Genomic DNA, 19158 nt, shown 5'->3' with positions numbered 1-19158 from the left:
GAGCAAGGAATGGCTCTGTGGAGTATTGTATACAATGCTGTTTGTGACAGTCAGCTGGAGCTATCTGTAGTAAAACCAGAAAAAGAAGGCCTGGGTTGATTATGTAAATGTGTCCTACCACGGATTGTTTTTTGGAAGGATTTTCTAATTTCAGATTAGCACACATTTTTCAAAGGAGGGTGGGAAGTATTATCCCAAAAATTGGTATTTTTTTGCTGAAAAAGAGAGAGAGTAAAATCAGCCTTCTCCTCATGCATGTTGTAAAATTACTCCTCAAAGACATTCATGGAGTTCCATGATTGAAAGGTAAGAGTGTTAATATTAGTAGCTATGAATTTGTACATGGATATATCGGTTCTTCATTATTTTTCAGAATACTTGCGTGTTTTGTATTCTGTTTGAACATTTGCATGTTAGCAGACCAGATTTGTGGGCTTATCAAATCTTCATAAAATATAGTTCTTTGCATGAAGCAATCCGGAACAACACACCATGATATATAAATACTCAACATACAACAGGCATGTTTTAGTGCTGTAGAAACAGATGCTGTTCCATACTACTCTTCTATAACCTTTACAATTTTAACACAACAGCCAAGTGTGTTGCATGATATCTCTTACGTGTGTCCTGTGTGTTAATTTGTTATTAGCAACAGACAACCCTACTGGATGGACAACTGAATTCCATACTGCACTGTTTGTGTGAAGAAGGGAGGCCGATGCAATAAAGAAGATTTGCATACATTATCTTGCTAGGCCGTCATTATCATGACCATTAGCTGCAATCTAATCACATTTCTCTTTGAAATGATTGCATCTTAAATCTAATTCTGATGCTGCCAGGCTGGAAAGCTAGTTCACAATTGCTAAGACTGCTAATCACCACAATACAGTAGTATAATGACATTTCATTTAGTACTAAAATCTGACCCTGTTCCTCTTGTTTTTTGTCATTTTTAGGTCCAACAGATCTCAGCATGAAGAAGCAGGTAGTGCCCAGCTCAGGATCCACTAGCAACAACAACTCTAGAGCCCAGCTCAACCCAACTGAAGTAAATGCAGTGCGGCAGCTGGTGGCGGGTTACCGCGACTCTGCCGCATTCTTGCTGCGATCAGCTGATGAACTGGAAACCCTAATCTTACAGCAGAACTGAGCCCACAAGAACTGACGTCATGATAAGCTCTGTGACATTTTAAGTCGCCGCACAGTTTTTTTTCTAGTCGAGTCAAACGCCACAATGCCATACTGTTTCTGTCTGATCCAGGAAGTGATGCTAGGGCTCAAGAGATAATCGACCTGTAACCTTTTTGAGGTACTGCCATGCGTCCTACCACTCTCACTTTTCCATAAAGCGCGTCACCTTGGATATTGGAAAACGTGGCTGCGGATGAAATCATGTGAACACGCTGAGGAAGTGCCATTCAGTCCAAGTTCGCGATCCAAGTGCAATAGTCGTGCAATGGGCTACTGCAGTATATGGCACGCCGCTGCCAGAAGTTCCTGCTGCTAAGAGACACATCTAAGGATCGTGGATTTTATAGATAAAATCTGATTTTATTTTATATGAAAAGGCACATTTTTTCTTCATTCGGATTTTTTCCACTCACGGTTGCCTTCAATGGTCCTCCAAAAATGCTCAAACGAGCTAGATTCACCCTAATCTTCACCATGGACCGCACAATCTTGTGGTGCAAATGAACTTGTATGCTGGGTAAACCCATGCTCAAATCCATGACCATAACATGGATTTCTTTTAAACTCGTATTATTTTTACTTCAGTGACTTAATTTATTTCCTCTGGGTTTTTTTTGTTTTTTTTAAACAATTAAGGATTTTTTTTCTCAACAGCTACATACATATCACAGACAAATGCATTCCACAGTCATCTATCTTGTTGAGATCCATGATCGCTGCTGCTGCTGCTGTTATGTACTGACAATGTCCTTCTTGTTAGCGAATGGATGTAGATGACTGAATGTTGAAGAGGTTGCAAGTGACAATCTGAAAATTTGCACTCTTGTGTATAGTTTTCGTTTTACACAAAATTCTTTAGAAAAGGCCATGTCACGCTTCTGGTGTGAACCGTAGTTTCCTCACCCGTCTCGGGACAGTACTGTATAAAAACTGAAAATGGACGAAGGTGCCACAAATGCCCATATCCCGTCTCCTGTCCTAGTCCCCGCAGCTCATTCGTTTCGATTTTTTAAAATCTTGATACACATGAATGGTATTTCTTTGTGCACTAAGGCAAGCCTATTTTTATGTGTTAGTAGAGAAGTATTTTGATTCTTGGCTAGTGTGATATGCGTTTCAGATGTTTTAGCTTCTGTTGAATATCAGGTTCCTTGTGCATTCCTGAATTTGCCTTATTTCATGTGGAAAACAAAATATGCGTAATTCGATTTTTTGACAATGAGTTTAAGGCATCAGTGATATTTTATATATAATTGTTACATCTAGTTTTCAGAGTACTGGCTGTGATTGTGACCAAGTCATGTGCACTTTTCTTGTAACTGTGGAAATTGCCCTGCTTTTTTCTCGTGTGTTTTTAGAAGTAACGTTGATTACAGTTACGTAAAAAGAGGGAACTTTTGTGATACTGTTGGTAAATATAAATGTGAAAAGCTATTGAAATGTGAGTATTTTAAAGATTCTGTATGCAGTCAAACACTGAAACGCCTCTAAGCTGTGAGCCAATCTTCACAAAATTTCAGTGAAACAAAACGAGGGCTGGTTTCATTTTCCGATGTTTCGTTTGCTTAAAATAAACAGATTTATGTCTACTGTTCTCAAACATTAGAATATTATTTGGAAAGTTAAAGTTTGAAGAAATCCACCATGTGCATGTGTAGTTTTATAACTGTAGTAGCCAGTGGCGGCTCCTCAGCTAAGTCGGAGGAGCATCGCCCCACTGCTCTTTGAGCAATGCAAAAAAATACAAATAAAATGATAGCATGACTTATTTTCATTTTATTTTTCAGTGCGGACTTGAAATCAGGTTAGGGCGGGGCTGGGCAGGCCAGAGCATAGAGAAAAGTGGTTCGCACTCTCTAAGTGCGCATTCCGGTTTGGTCAGCCCTCTTGGGCCGGTCAAACCGCCATGCGCACTTTGCATGTTCTCCACCGGGCTGTACTGCACAGCCTGGATGGAGAACATGCACAGCAGTAGTGGCTCTGGAGGGACTGCTGCGGGGCAACGGGGAAGGGGCAGGGTGGGCGGGAGTAAACTCCGGGATACTGCCGAACTGAGGTAAGTACATAAATAAATAAAACAAATTACATTGGGCACGCTGCATCGCCATTTGGCGTTGCAGCATGCACAATGTAATCTGTTTCATTTATTTATTTATATACTTACCTCGGTTCGGCCGTATGCTGGAGTTTACTATCCCCCACCCTGCCTCACCGCCCCACAGCACTCTCACCAGGAGCCGTTACTGATGCACAGCCTTCCACCCCTGTCTAAGCGCCGAACCACAGCTCTCAGACCAATCACAACCTTGCTGTAATGCTGGTGACAGGACCGTCGTGATTGGCTGGGAGGGTCTGGGATCCCAGGTGCTTCCGTTCCATGCTGCAAGTGCCAAGAGAAGAGGACGGAGGAGAGGCGGGGGCAGCGTTCACAGGTAAGGTCTTTTTTCACACCCTCACCTGACCGCCTTGCTCCGGGCCAGCCGCCAATGGTAGTGGGGGAGCAAACAGCTCTTTATTGCTGGGTAAGTGCTGAGGTAAGTGCCCAGGTGTTGGCTGGAACAGGTAAAGCGTAGCAATCCATAGATCTCCATCAGGCGCGGGAGACGGGCAGGATTCATGCCATTCAAAAAGGGATGTGTTATTATTTAATAACAGGAGCACATGTTCAAATCAGTCATAGGAGCAGACTACATTCAAGATACACACAGGATGCCCCACCAAGAGCAAGGTTGTTGTCTGTTCATTATACTTGCGCAATTGGGGTAACGCTCATTACATAAATACATCACTGACATTTTAAATATAATTTTAGTAAAAGTAAAAAGTCTTGGCGAATGCCAGACCTAAAATGGTTAACTCAGCACCAGACGTCTGCAAATGTTATGTATACTTATTCAACTTGAAGCTTTTTTCAAACCACCTGGAACCATACATTTCTCTTTTGAGCCACAACAGACACAGTTGTCAATCTCACATTTACTCCTCTATCAGGGTACATTGTTTAGCCAGAAATTGGCCCTTCACAACCCAACCCAACCCAACTGTATGAGTTTTATGGCAACCTACAGTCATCCCTCTTTTAGGACACGCCAAAAGGTTTATTTTTTAGGATTCTAGTAAGAGGAAAAAGGAAGCAAAGGTGTAGTGGATGGGGGAGAAGTCAACAGGCAGGACAGGTGAGCAGCCGCGGCCGGTGGTGGGAGTACCTGCCGGGCCGTGACGTGGGGAGGGGCAGGGTGGGGGGTAGTAATGTATGGATTACGGAGTTTAACAGGTAAGTAAACATAAATAAATAAAACAAATTTTGTTACATGCACTGCATCACCAAATACGATGCAGTGCGCGCAACGAAATTCGTTTTATTTATGTATCTGTTTACTTACCTGTTAAACTCCGTAATCCATACATTACTACCCCCCACCCTGCCCCTCCCCCTCCCCACGTCACCTCCTGGCAGGTACTCCCACCACCGGCCGCGGCTGCAGGTGAGGCACTTGAGGAAGGGAGTAAATAATACAAAACAAGCAAAAAAGCTGGTAAGGGAGTGGTAGGGGAAGCAGTGGACAAGTTATTGGTGGCGGTACATGGAGTGTGTGGGGTGGGTATTTGATGGAGAAGCAGTACTCAACGAGAGAGCAAGAAAACCCATGCATGCTTATAAAGTGCTGAAATAAAAACAAACTAATTTATTAATTTACTGAATGTGAGCAATGTAAGGATGAAGTCCATCGGTTTGTAATAAGTAAGTTCTCTGGGTGCACCCTAAAAAAAGGACCTTAATGAGGGGGTGACCTTCAATATATTAGATACAACCTTACTTTTCCTTTTTTTTATACTCCTGCCTTTAACTTGGTAGTTTTGAAAAGCTGAGTGATCACAGGGCAGGATGGTAGTCTTAGAATTGCCAGGGAAATTTTAGTGATTTTGGCTCCCTCCCCCGCTGGCTGGTCGCCCCTCACATCACCCTTTTCCTTGGTTTGCCCTTTTTTCTTTCCAGACACACTTTTGCCAGCTTTCTTACCTTGCCTCTTTTTTAGGGTGCAACCAGAGGTCTTACCTATTACAAAACAGGGGTTAGAACAGGCTGAGATGCAGTCTACAGGGTTATCAGGGGTGGACTCTGAGCTACCTAAGATACCTACCGACCCTATCATCGACTTCTTGTAACTGTGGAAATTGCCCTGCTTTTCTCTCGTGTGTTTTTAGAAGTAACATTGATTACAGTTACGTAAAAAGAGGGAACTTTTGTGATACTGTTGGTAAATATAAATGTGAAAAGCTATTGAAATGTGAGTATTTTAAAGATTCTGTATGCAGTCAAACACTGAAACGCCTCTAAGCTGTGAGCAAATCTTCACAAAATTTCAGTGAAACAAAACGAGGGCTGGTTTCATTTTCCGATGTTTCGTTTGCTTAAAATAAACAGATTTATGTCTACTGTTCTCAAACATTAGAATATTATTTGGAAAGTTAAAGTTCGAAGAAATCCACCATGTGCATGTGTAGTTTTATAACCGTAGTAGCCAGTGGCGGCTCCTCAGCTAAGTCGGAGGAGCATCGCCCCACTGCTCTTTGAGCAATGCAAAAAAATAAAAATAAAATGATAACATGACTTATTATCAGTTTATTTTTCAGTGCAGACTTGGAGTCAGGTTAGGGCGGGGCTGGGCAGGCCAGAGCATAGAGAAGAGTGGTTCACACTCTCTAAGTGCGCATGCTGGTTTGGTCAGCCCTCTTGGGCCGGCCAAACCCCCATGCGCACTTTGCCTGTTCTCCACCGGCCTGTACTGCACAGCCTGGATGGAGAACATGCACAGCAGTAGCGACTCTGGAGGGAGTGCTGCGGGGTAACGGGGAATGGGCAGGGTGGGCGGTATTAAACTCCGGCATACGGCCGAACTGAGGTAAGTACATAAATAAATAAATAAAACAAATTACATTGGGCACGCTGCATCGCCATTTGGCGTTGCAGCATGCACAATGTAATCTGTTTTATTTATTTATTTATATACTTACCTCGGTCCGGCCGTATGCTGGAGGTTACTACCCCCCACCCTGCCCCTCACCCACCCTGCCTCACCGCCCCACAGCACTCTCTCCAGGAGCAGTTACTGATGCACAGCCTTCCACCCCTGTCTAAGCGCCGAAACACAGCTCTCAGACCAATCACAACGCTGCTGTAATGCTGGTGACAGCAGCGTCGCGATTGGCTGGGAGGGTCTGGGATCCCGGGTGCTTCCGTTCCATGCTGCAAGTGCCAAGAGAAGAGGACGGAGGAGAGGCGGGGGCAGCGTTCACAGGTAAGGTCTTTTTTCACACCCTCACCTGACCGCCTTGCTCCGGGCCAGCCGCCAATGGTAGTGGGGGAGCAAACAGCTCTTTATTGCTGGGTAAGTGCTGAGGTAAGTGCTCAGGTGTTGGCTGGAACAGGTAGAGCGTAGCAATCCATAGACGTCCATCAGGCGCGGGAGACGGGCAGGATTCATGCCATTCAAAAAGGGATGTGTTATTATTTAATAACAGGAGCACATGTTCAAATCAGTCATAGGAGCAGACTACATTCAAGATACACACAGGATGCCCCACCAAGAGCAAGGTTGTTGTCTGTTCATTATACTTGCACAATTGGGGTAACACTCATTACATAAATACATCACTGACATTTTAAATATAATTTTTGTAAAAGTAAAAAGTCTTGGCGAATGCCAGACCTAAAATGGTTAACTCAGCACCAGACGTCTGCAAATGTTATGTATACTTATTCAACTTGAAGCTTTTTTCAAACCACCTGGAACCATACATTTCTCTTTTGAGCCACAACAGACACAGTTGTCAATCTCACATTTACTCCTCTTTCAGGGTACATTGTTTAGCCAGAAATTGGCCCTTCACAACCCAACCCAACTGTATGAGTTTTATGGCAACCACCAGTCATTCCTCTTTTAGGACCCGTCAAAAATTTTTTTTAGGATTCTAGTAAGAGGAAAAAGGAAGCAAAGGTGTAGTGGATGGGGGAGAAGTCAACAGGCAGGACAGGTGAGCAGCCGCGGCCGGTGGTGGGAGTACCTGCCGGGCCGTGACGTGGGGAGGGGCAGGGTGGGGGGTAGTAATGTATGGATTACGGAGTTTAACAGGTAAGTAAACATAAATAAATAAAAAAAAATTTGTTACATGCACTACATCACCAAATACGATGCAGTGCGCGCAACGAAATTCGTTTTATTTATGTATATGTTTACTTACCTGTTAAACTCCGTAATCCATATATTCCAGCTCCGCCCTGCCCCTCCCCCTCCCCACGTCACCGCCCGGCAGGTACTCCCACCACCGGCCGCGGCTGCAGGTGAGGCACTTGAGGAAGGGAATAATTAATACAAAACAAGCAAAAAAGCTGGGAAGGAAGTGGTAGGCGAAGCAGTGGACAACTTATTGGTGGAGGTACATGGAGTGTGCTGGGTGGGTATTTGATGGAGACGCAGTACTCAACGAGAGAGCAAGAAAACCCATGCATGCTTATAAAGTGCTGAAATAAAAACCAACTAATTTATTAATTTACTGAATGTGAGCAATGTAAGGATAAAGTCCATCGGTTTGTAATAAGTAATATCTCTGGGTGCACCCTAAAAAAAGACCTTAATGAGGGGGGACCTTCACTATATTAGATACGACCTTACTTTTCCTTTTTTTTGTACTCCTGCCTTTAACTTGGTAGTTTTGAAAAGCTGAGTGATCACAGGACAGGTTGGTAGTCTTAGAATTGCCAGGGAAAGTTGTAGTGATTTTGGCTCCCTCCCCCGCTGCCTGGTCGCCCCTCACACCACCCTTTTCCTTGGTTTGCCCTTTTATCTTTCCAGACACACTTTCGCCAACTTTCTTACCTTGCCTCTTTTTTAGGGTGCAATCAGAGGTCTTACCTATTACAAAACAGGGGGTAGAACAGGCTGAGATGCAGTCTACAGGTTTATCAGGGGTGGACTCTGAGCTACCTAAGATGCCTACCGACCCTATCATCGACTCAGACGCAATTCCTGTTACTGCTACTGTTACTGCTACTGCTGGTCAGAGTATGGACGGAGCTGGTTTGGAAACAGGATTAAGCTTGGGCAATTTAGAGCAGATTGGGCCCCGTCCTCTTCTCCACTTCCACTCACAATGGAAGCCCTATTTGCATCCTTAAAGGAAGATATTAAGCAAGGATTTGCTGTTTTCAGTTGCCAATCAAAGGGAGATCAGGAGCTGATGCGAGATATTAGAAAGGAAAGTGGATCTCCTAAACACCAGAACAGAATCCCTTGAGCATTCAGTCGAGGAGTTAAAGTCCAACTTAGGGACAGCAGAGATAAAAATCCAAGAGTTACAAAAAGGCGAGGTTATGTTGTGCGAAAGAATGGAAACGTTGGAGAATAATTCCTGTAGGAATAACCTCCATATTTTGAATATACCAGAAGGAAAAGAGGGCTCAGATTTAAGAAATTTCATGGTAAACCTGTTAAAGGAAGCCCTCCCACTCGATGACTCAGCAGATTTCTTGACAAAAGATATACAGAGAATCCACTGGGACACTTTCCGGTTAAATCCGAATAGGACTAAGCCGAGGAAAATTCTTATCAACTTTTTAACCTATGCCGTGAAAGAAAACATTTTAAACCAGGCATTAAAAATGAAAACAGTAAAAAGCAACGATTTCCCCTTAGAAGTTTGTTCAGACTTTTCAAGAGAAACACTAGAAAGACAGTGGGAGCTCGGGAGAAATATGGACAGTTTCAGGAAGATTGGTGATACGGTGCAACTTAAATTCCCTGCCTTCATGAAGGTAATGCATAATAACAAAATGCATAACATCAGGTTCATTCAGGAGGCAGATGACTTATTGGATACCATTGGTAAAGCGTCCCCGTAAGCAAATTAATCACTAAATTATGTGCTGAAGCTCGAGGCAAGGGTTACTACCTACGGTCTGGGAAAAAAAGGAAAAAAATATAAGAAATATGAAATAGGGAGGAAGACAAAGAAGAGAGCTAAAATAAACCAACATATATTTATAAATAAACACTACACAAACAAAGGAGGAAATAAAAAAATCCTTTATTAAAAGGGGGAAAGGGGTTTTAATGTATACAAACACGCATTTGGGGGCACGATGTAAGGTATATTCCTTACTTTTTTCTTATTCCTTGGTGGGTAACATATGGGGGTAAATAAGCAGAGGAGTAGGAGGTTACGGACGCCTTATCTGGACAACAACTAGTCCAGGTAAATAGGGGTTGGGTTCTCCAAGGGGGGTGTAGGGTAATGGGTATGGGAGCACAGGGGTTAAATAATATTAAAAATACCTCATTTGTCCACAGACGATAATTCTAAGGCAAAATCTTGACTGGAGAACATTGCTCTAACACCTATCAGCTCCAAACAACAACTGGATTTGGGGCAGCCCATTACACGTGAGAAAGGCATTGGCAAGTGGGAAAGGGGGTTAGGCGACCGGCCCGGATGGGCTTCCAATAGAATTATATTGTTCACTTGGACAGAGCTTAATACCAACTATAACTCTTCTATTTAATGAAGGGCCCGATTCACAGAACAAACTGAAGACAAAATCCTAAACTTACAACCATTTTCGTATTCACAGAAGGCACTTACTCATTTTGGTATTCACAGAAGACACTTACTAATTTCGGTGTTCACAGAAGTTAGGAGTCCTAACTTTAGGACTCCTAAATGCCTTCTGTGAATACCGAAAGTCTTAAAATTAGGATTTTTCTCAGTTTAGTAGTAGTACAGTTAGGACTCCTAACTTTAGGACTCCTAAATGCCTTCTGTGAGTACCAAAAGTCTTAAAATTTGTATTTTTCTCAATTTAGTAGTAGTAAATTTAGGACTCCTAACTTTCGGACTCCTAAATGCCTTCTGTGAATACCGAAAGTCTTAAAATTAGGATTTTTCTCAGTTTAGTAGTAGTAAAGTTGAGAAAAATCCTAATTATAAGACTTTCGGTATTCACAGAAGGCATTTAGGAGTCCGAAAGTTAGGAGTCCTAACTTTACTACTGCTAAATTGAGAAAAATCCTATTTTTAAGACTTTCGGTATTCACAGAAGGCATTTAGGAGTCTGAAAGTTAGGAGTCCTAACTTTACTACTACTAAATTGAGAAAAATCCTATTTTTAAGACTTTCGGTATTCACAGAAGGCATTTAGGAGTTCTAAAGTTAGGAGTCATAACTTTACTACTACTAAACTGAGAAAAATCCTAACTTTAAGACTTTCGGTATTCACAGAAGGCATTTAGGAGTCCTAAAATTAGATCTTCTAACTTCTGTGAATACCGAAATGAGTAAGTGCCTTCTGTGAATACCAAAATGAGTAAGCGCCTTCTGTGAATACCAAAATGGTAGTAAGTTTAGGATTTTGTCTTAAGTTAGTTCTGTGACTCGGGCCCTCAATCTTTATTGAGGGAATTAGCCCACCGGTAACATGGAATGACTCTACTGTAGTCCTCATTCTGAAACCGGGTAAAAACCCCTCCTGCTGTGGATCTTATCGGCCCATATCACTCTTGAATGCTGACTACAAAATCTATACAACTATCTTGGCTACTAGATTGGAGGAGGTGGTTGGCGATATTCTTCACCCTGACGAAAAGGGGTTTGTGAAAGGGCGACAGTTAGCAGACCTCACCTATGACCTGGTCAGTGCAATAGACATCGCCTCTGCATATTAGCTACCCCTTGCAGCCTTGACTCTAGACGCCACCAAGGCTTTCGATAGGGTAAACTGTATTTACGTATCGGATGTCATAGAGAAATTCAACCTGGGCGCAACATTCTGCTGGGCTATAGAATCGATTTATAATCTCCATCGGCTAAGCCCCTGGTGAATAGCTATCTCACAAAGCCATTCAGTATAACTAGAGGAACCCGACAGGTTTGCCCTCTCTCCCCCCTGTTGTTCGATATGTATATCGAACCATTTGCACAGAAATTAAGGGACAACCCTGATATTGAATACCTTAGATATGGGGATTGGGAGAGAAGGGTTGCCCTATATGCAGATGATATTTTGATTTTGTCAGCAGACCTAGATATAACTCTCCCAATAGTAATCAAACTGGCGGAGGATTTTGGTAGGGTCTCTGGCTGTGGGATAAACGCTGGCAAGACAGAAGTCATGTTTTGGAACATCCTAAATCCTGCATACCAGACAACTTGAAGCATGCGCTATTTCGGGGTCACAATTACCCAGGATATTAATGAACTGGCAGATACCAATCTATCACGAATCCTTCGGGATTGCCACAAACAAATGAAGTCATGGGTGCATCTCCCCTTATCCATTCTTGGGAGAGTCAATTTAGTCAAAATGTCTATATTGCCCAAGGCCAATCTCCTTTTTAATACTATCCCTCTGCATTTCAATAAAGATATTCTAAGAAAATTCCAACGAGAAATCAATTCCTTTATCTGGGCATACAGATCTACAAGAATCGCATGGAAGAAACTAAGACGTAGGAGGGAGAAGAAGGGTTGATGTTACCTAATATACAATTCTATGCTTGGGCATTTCAACTCACTCACTCTCGCATGTTATTGAAAACACCAAGTGACAAAGGTAGTGGAGCTATGTTTCTGGCCATGCTGAAAGGGGCGGGCTGTCTGTAGAAGGGTTCATGTATAAATTCGGCGATCAAATATTCTTTAAAAAAAATCAAACTTTAGGTCCTGCAGGGGTTTGCTAGGATATGGGTATCATTAAGGAAGACGACAGGTCCTAGTTACTTCTCCAAACTGGCACCACTCTGGGATTCTCCAGGCTCTCTAGATTGCCTTTGTGATAGGTTGGCTATTCCACTTAGAGATGCTGGAATTAAAAGTATGGGGAGATTTAGTCAGCAATGAAACACTCTTATCCAGTATTGGGGTATCTTTCATAGATTCACATGCCTGAATCACTCCCCGTCGCTGAGGCGGGAGTCCCACGGTGTATAAAAAAGCAGTGCCAAAAGTAGATTATAGTAGTAGGCCCTAAATACAGGCCTGAGGCCTAGATTGTAGTAGCCTATCTACCTCATTATGCTGAAAAGACCCAAGTCTTTGTCACAGCCAATCAGCTGTCAGCACCCTCTAGAACCCTCTCTGCAGAACCAGTTCTCCTCAGATTTTCACCGCACGTCGTGTGGAAGGGAGTCTCCCTGAGTGCCTACTCAGTTTTTCCTTCAGGATGTCAGACAAGAAGGCCTTGTTCAGACCTTGCTGGACATGCGACAAAAAGAGAGTCCATCTTGATGATCAACATAAGGACTATATATTGTCTCTATCCTACTCATGAGGCCCAAAATTGTAAGATTTGCCGTACCTTCCCTTCCAAAACCTTAAGGGATAGGGAAGCTAGAGTCTTGTTATGGCTCAAATCTTCTAAAGCTGATGATGATGATGGAGCTTCTACATCAAGCAAAAGGGCAAGATCTCAGGAGAGTACATCAAGTGAGGGGAGAAAACAATTGAAAACCTCTCACTCCACTCCTGGTAGTACTCAAAGATCTCCTTCAGCTTCTTCAGGACCTTCTGCTTCTAAAGAGTCTAAGAAGCATAAAATCATGAGTATCTTCAGCTTTCTCTATCTCTACAATTTCATCCTCAGCTCCTTCGTCGACAGCTACTGTGTCTACTGCTACTATCACCTCTCCAATACTGTCAACTAGGATTTCCATCGTCACTAAAAAGACCATCGTCGATGAGAACCTCGTCGTCAAAGCATTCGTGGAAGAGAACACCGTCGACGACATCTTCTTCGTCGATGATATCATCATCTATGCCGTCGACGACGACTGCCCCGTCGACGAAGAAGTCAAGCCTGTTGACCACGATCCCGTCGACGTCGAGTCCTCCGTCGACCACTAGTCCGTCAACGATGCCTTCGTCGACATCGAGTCCTCCGTCGACGTCGAGTCCGTCGACGATGCCTCCGTCGACGACGAAAAAGAAGAGTTCAGGGACGGATGTACCATCCACAGCACGGGCATCTATACCAGCAATGCAGACTTTTTCAACACCTATTGCAAGTTTCCAGCTCCGATCTTTCCAGAGGGAGGAATACTCGTATATTTCGCCACTTACACCTTCTCACCTGTTAGACACTTATGATCAGGACGAAGAAGGAGACTATGAGGATGATGAAAATGAAGGAGCTTTCGGAGTAGTCCGCCATCCTTCTGACTTGATTTTAAAATGTCAAGATGACGATGAGGAGGATTACGTTCAACATTACTATCAAGAGGACATTATGGTTCCTCACCATGCAAGTTATCCAAGAGCAGCAGATACCAGCCATCTGCCTCCTACTCTCATTCAAGACCTGCAGGCCATGCTATCTGATTACAGACAGCGATTTCCACCGCAACAGGTCATTTCTCCGCCTGTTTCTGCAGCAGGAACAGACCCTGTTCCTCAGCCTCATCCTTCAGCGCCCAGGTCTCCAATCACAGACCAGCCTGCACCACCTCCTCGCACCCCTGATACGCCTCGGACGAAGAGGTAGAAGGAGAGCTTCCTGAGAATCCTCCTTCTGACCCGTGGGATTCATATGTTATTCCAATGCCATCTCTGCCAACTCCACAACCACCTGACTCTCCACCTGAGGACATAGGTGGATTCCACAATCTCATGCAAAGGGCTTCGAACAGATTCAAGCTTCCGGTCACAGTGGAACAATCTGATTGTTTACTACATGATTTTAAAGAATACACTAGAAAGTTTTCTAGAGCAATTCCGATAATTGATTACATCTGGAAGGAAGGCATAAAGATCATGAAGAATCCTGCTCCCGTACCAGCTGCACTGCCAAGGATTGATAAGAAGTATCGAGCTCCATTTGACAGTCCATCTTGCCTTGTGGGTCACCGGAGGCCAGACTCGGTTATTTCTCAAGCGGCACAACAGAGGTCAAAGAATCCAGCTACCCCCATCACTACTCCTCCGGATAAGGAGGGACGTCGCCTTGACCTTATCGGGAAGACGTTCTCGACCATGGCGGCCGCCTCTATCCGAGCAGCTAATTCATTGGCGTTCATAGGGCGCTATGATCGCCAAATGTGGTCAGATATGACAGCCTTCATTAATTTGATCCCAGAAGACAACAGAGCAGAAGCTCAAAACATTTTAACAGAAGGAGAACGCGCAGCATCGGAAAAGATTGACTGCGCCCTGGATATTGCCAACACAAATTTCAGGCAATTGGCTGGAGCGGCCGTCCTCAGGCATCAAGGTTAGCTTACAGCTACCACTTTCAGACCAGAAGTTCATCTAAAGATCTTAGACATGGCCCATGACGGCGAGTCTCTTTTTGGTAAGCACATTGACGAGGCCCTCCAAGCGATCAAGACGGACACTGATACCGTTAGGTCGTTAGGTTCCCTGCAATTCAAACGAGGTTCTTACAGAGGCGCCAGAGGACGTGGCTACTCTTCTAGAGGAAATTACCATCAGCAGGGCAGACAGTACCAATCCCACTACCGTCAGGACTATAACTCATCTTACCGTCAATCAAACATGTCTGGTTTCTCTCGCCAAGGGGGCCACAGACGCTCCAACAATCAAGGACGAGATACTCACAAGAACAAGTGAGTGCAACCGGGCGCCATCCGCATCTTTTTCCATCCCTGTGGGGGTGAAAATATCTGTATTCCATTGACAGTGGCAGAAAATTACCACCGATCAGTGGGTGTTAGATCTGGTACAAGATGGGCACACCCTGGAATTCGTTCCCAAACCGCCAACTGTTCCGCCCAAGGGACCCCCTCTCCCTTGTCTTCACTTATTAGTCAAGGAGGTTCAAACAATGCTCCTCAAGAATGCCATAGAAAAAGTTCTGCTTCAACAGAGAGGACAAGGGTTCTACTCCTGGTTTTTCCTTATAAAAAAGAAATCAGGGGAATGGCATTCAATTTTAGATCTGTGCAGCCTCAACAAATTCCTCAAGAAGCAGGGCTTTTGCATGGTCACTCTTTCAGAAATTTTAAACTGTCTGAACGAAGGAGATTTTCTAGCTTCCTTAGACATGGAGGACGCCTACTTCCACATCCCCATTCACCCCAAACATCGCAAATATCTCTGATTCAATGTGGCTGGCGCCCATTATCAGTTCAAAGTACTACCGTTCGGCCTCAAATCGGCACCAAGAATATTCACAAAGTGCCTGGCTCCGGTTGCAGCAACGCTGCGCTCTTGGGGAATTCTAGTTTTCCCGTACTTGGACGATTAGTTACTCTAGGGCCCTTCAATAAACAGTGTACAAGACGCCATGACAAGCTGTCGTGCTCTCTTTGCTTCTCTGGGTCTGACTGTAAATCTAGGCAAATCCCAACTACATTCAAGACAAGTCCTGCCTTTCTTAGGTGCACGTCTGGACACAATACAATGCAAAGCGCTCCTATCACAGGAGAGACAACTACGTTTGCAAAAATTGGCGATTCAAATCTCAAAAAGGTCACTTTCGGTCCGACTCTTTGCTTCCCTCTTGGGAATGTGTTCGTCAGCCATAAATCTCATCCCATTGGCACGCCTCAAGATGCGACCTCTGCAGGAAGAGCTGCATCATCAATGTAAGCAGGCAACAGGTTCCTTCGAGGACATGATCAAGGTCACTCCACGCATGGTAAAAGCTCTGCGGTGGTGGGCACAGTTGCACAATCTGAAGCAAGGACTTTCATTCATGCAGACGCCTCCAGACTTCATACTTACAACAGATATGTCCATGGAGGGATGGGGAGGCCATCTCCAAGATCTGCAAGTCCAAGGCAGGTGGACTCAAGATTACAGACAGCGTCACATCAACAGTCTGGAGCTGAGGGCCATCTTCCTTCCTTTACAGGCTTTTCTCCCCAGGATAGCGGGATCTTCGGTGTTGGTACGAACCGACAATACCACCAGCATGTTCTATGTGAACAAACAGGGTGAAACAAGATCTATGACGCTGTCGCAGGAAGCTCAAGAGTTATGGGACTGGGTTTCAATTCACAACATAACTCTCAGAGCAGAGCATGTCAAAGGCCTCCAGAATACACTAGCGGACAAGCTAAGCAGATCCCTGTCAGATTGCCACGAGTGGGAGTTAGATCAAACTCAACTGCACAAACTTTTCCAGACTTGGGGCAAACCACCGTTGGATTTGTTCGCGGCACAGCAGAACAAAAAATGCCGACTTTACGCCAGCAGGTATCCTCAACAGGGGTCAAGGGGGAATGCCCTGTCCATGCGATGGTCAGGGATTTATGCTTACGCTTTCCCCCCCGATTCGGTTGATACCAAGAGTGTTGCGCAAAATGAAGTTCGAAAGTTGCCGATTGATATAAAATGCTCCAAGATGGCCACGCCAGTATTGGTTTCAGGAGCACATGTTGTTATCTCAGGATCATCCAATTCGCCTTCTTCCGTCTCCAACACTACTGTCACAGAACAAGGGACAGGTTCTTCATCCAGATCCTCAATCTCAGAAATTGCATGCATGGCTCCTGATTTCTTAGAGTTTGAGCACCTTCAAATTCCACAAGACTGCAGAGATATTTTAAGGAAATCTCGAGCTCAAAGTACTTTGAAAACTTACAGGCTAAAATGGAAAAGGTTCTGCCCCTGGTGTGTATCCAACAATAACCACCCGATTAATGCACCAGCAGAAGAGGTTCTTCCTTACCTGCTACACTTAGCACGCCCAGGCCTCTCCTTTTCATCAATAAAGATTCACTTGGCGGCCATGTCCAGATTCAGGAAGGTGTCTAACGTTCCTTCACTATGTTCGTCATCTCTAATCAAACAGTTCATGAGAGGACTTTTCCGAGCTTATCCTCCGATTCGGCATCCCCCACCGGAGTGGGAACTCAATACAGTTCTTTCTCAGCTTATGAAGCATCCATTCGAACCTATCCATAAGGCCGAGACCAAATACCTTACATGGAAAGTTGCTTTACTTCTAGCTTTGACATCAGCTAGAAGAGTGAGTGAGATACAAGTGTTCACCATTAAAGAACCCACTCCTACATTTTTCACAGGATTGCGTCACTCTCAGAACAAACCCTTCATTTATACCTAAGGTTCCATCTCAATTCCATTTAAATGAACCTTTCCGACAAAGTCTTCTTTCCAAATCCGGCTACGCCAACAGAAAGAACCCTACATTCCTTAGACATCAAACGCTGTCTGAAGTTCTACTTACAGAGGACAAAGAACTTCAGAAAATCTGATCAACTGTTCGTAGCTTATGGACAGACCACGTTGGGAACAGCTGTCACCAAGGCTACTATTTCCAGAATGATAGCTTCAGCGATCCAATTCTGCCATACCAAATCTAACAGACCACTGACAAGAAATGTCTGGGCGCATTCTACGAGGGCTGTAGCGCCATCTACAGCTTTATTCGCAGTGGTGAAGCTTGAGGACATCTGTCGTGCTGCGACATGGAAAAATGTCCACACATTCACCAGACACTACTGCCTGCAATTGATGAGCCGGCGAGATCCATCAGTTGGACAAGCCGTCTTACGACACCTGTTTGTTTAAAGAAAACCCCAGGTAACATATACTTGATGTTTTCATGTATGTTCTTTTGTAAATGACGTATTTTTTTTATCAAAGACATTTTTATTGCTTTTTCCACAACAAAGATTCAAGGCACAATCCGCCAATAAGCTCTCGCAGGTGCACTCCGAAATTCAAAGCATAATATTCACATCACAGACAAGTGGGGGGGTCGGAGCTCCCCATGGTCATAGTATACCCAAGGCTTATCCGCAACACATTTGTAGAGTTTAGCATCTAGGAAGATGAGGTGCAGTCACAATATCAACCACAAGGGATAATCACAAGGAGCGGTGACACCTCCGTGAACGTCTCTGTGTTGAGTACTCCCTCTATGCTCTCCAGACCGACCAGTTGCCAGCATGCGTACTTAGCAAGTATTGTCCCTCAAGAGCTCAACGAAAATTGAAAGTGGATACTATACCAAGAATCAAATACTAATAACCCCAAATTGCCCTACCTTTCCCCCAAACTCCCTTTCCCCACCCCCCTCCCCAGTGGTGGTGTTGCTATACAATAGGGTTTCAACCGTATGGAGTTCCTCAGAGTTGGAATAGATGAAGGGCCCTGAGTGTGGGAGGGCAAACCGCCGACGAAAGGCCCTTCGAGAGGAATTAAACCAAAGGGCCCCACCGGAGTTCTTAAAGTCCTCTCGGGATATATCAGACAAGCGTTCTAAGCTCAGCAGTTGCCACAGGCTGGTGTGCCACAGGGACATTGCCGGCGCTTCCCTCTTCTTCCATGCAGCCACTAAAACCAGCTTAGCAGCTCCCAAACATAGCTACATAATTCTCTTATCGGCCCTGGTTTGGTGTTCTAGCATAGGGTCTCAAATGCCAAGTAGGGCCTCTGTCATTGAAGTCGGGACGGGGTACCCCAGGATTGTTTTCACCTGTGCCAGGATCTCTTCCCAGAATGGCCTAATGGAGGGGCAGTCCCACCAGATGTGTTGGAAGTCTCCCAAAAGGCCACACCCTCTCCAACATCTATCTGACGTGCCTGGAAAGATTCTAGCTAGTTTGGACGGGTATAAGTACCAGTCCATCATTACTTTCAAATGGGCTTCTCTTAGAGCCGTGGACTGATTGAACTTAAAGATATCTGTCCACAGGTGGGTCCACTCTTCCTCTGAGATGTCGCGCTGGGTCATCCCCTCCCACCAAGACATATATCGTGGACGGGGGGTATCCTCTGTGGAGAGTAAGAGCTTATGCAGAGCAGAAATAGCCACCTTCATGGACTTAGTTTTAATGAGGAGTGATTCAAACGTGGTGGGAGGTCTGGTGGCACCCTCCCTGATTCGTGGGTCGAGAGCCCAGTGCAGCAGCTGTGCGTGATGGTATCGCTCGTGGTCCTCTGCCCCATACTCCGTCTTGCAATTCTCAAATGTGAGGGGGT

At 44.5% G+C, this 19158-nt stretch overlaps 1 protein-coding gene across 4 annotated transcripts in view; it reads left to right on the top strand.

Moving 5' to 3' along the window:
- NOL4 (nucleolar protein 4) overlaps positions 1–2797 on the top strand; it is a 713110-nt gene extending 710313 nt beyond the window's left edge. For all 4 annotated transcript variants that reach the window (XM_086965702.1, XM_086965703.1, XM_086965701.1 and 1 more), the window contains one exon: positions 963–2797. In XM_086965702.1, coding sequence (XP_086821828.1) covers positions 963–1156 — 194 coding nt within the window. In that variant the 3' untranslated portion in view covers positions 1157–2797. The remainder of the gene's footprint in view (positions 1–962) is intronic.
- Positions 2798–19158: the final 16361 nt, after the last annotated feature.

This window comes from Lissotriton vulgaris, chromosome 4_1 (assembly GCF_964263255.1).
Source record: "Lissotriton vulgaris chromosome 4_1, aLisVul1.2, whole genome shotgun sequence".
Taxonomy (NCBI): Eukaryota; Metazoa; Chordata; class Amphibia; order Caudata; family Salamandridae; genus Lissotriton; species Lissotriton vulgaris.
This window is presented reverse-complemented; position numbering and strand designations above follow the sequence as displayed.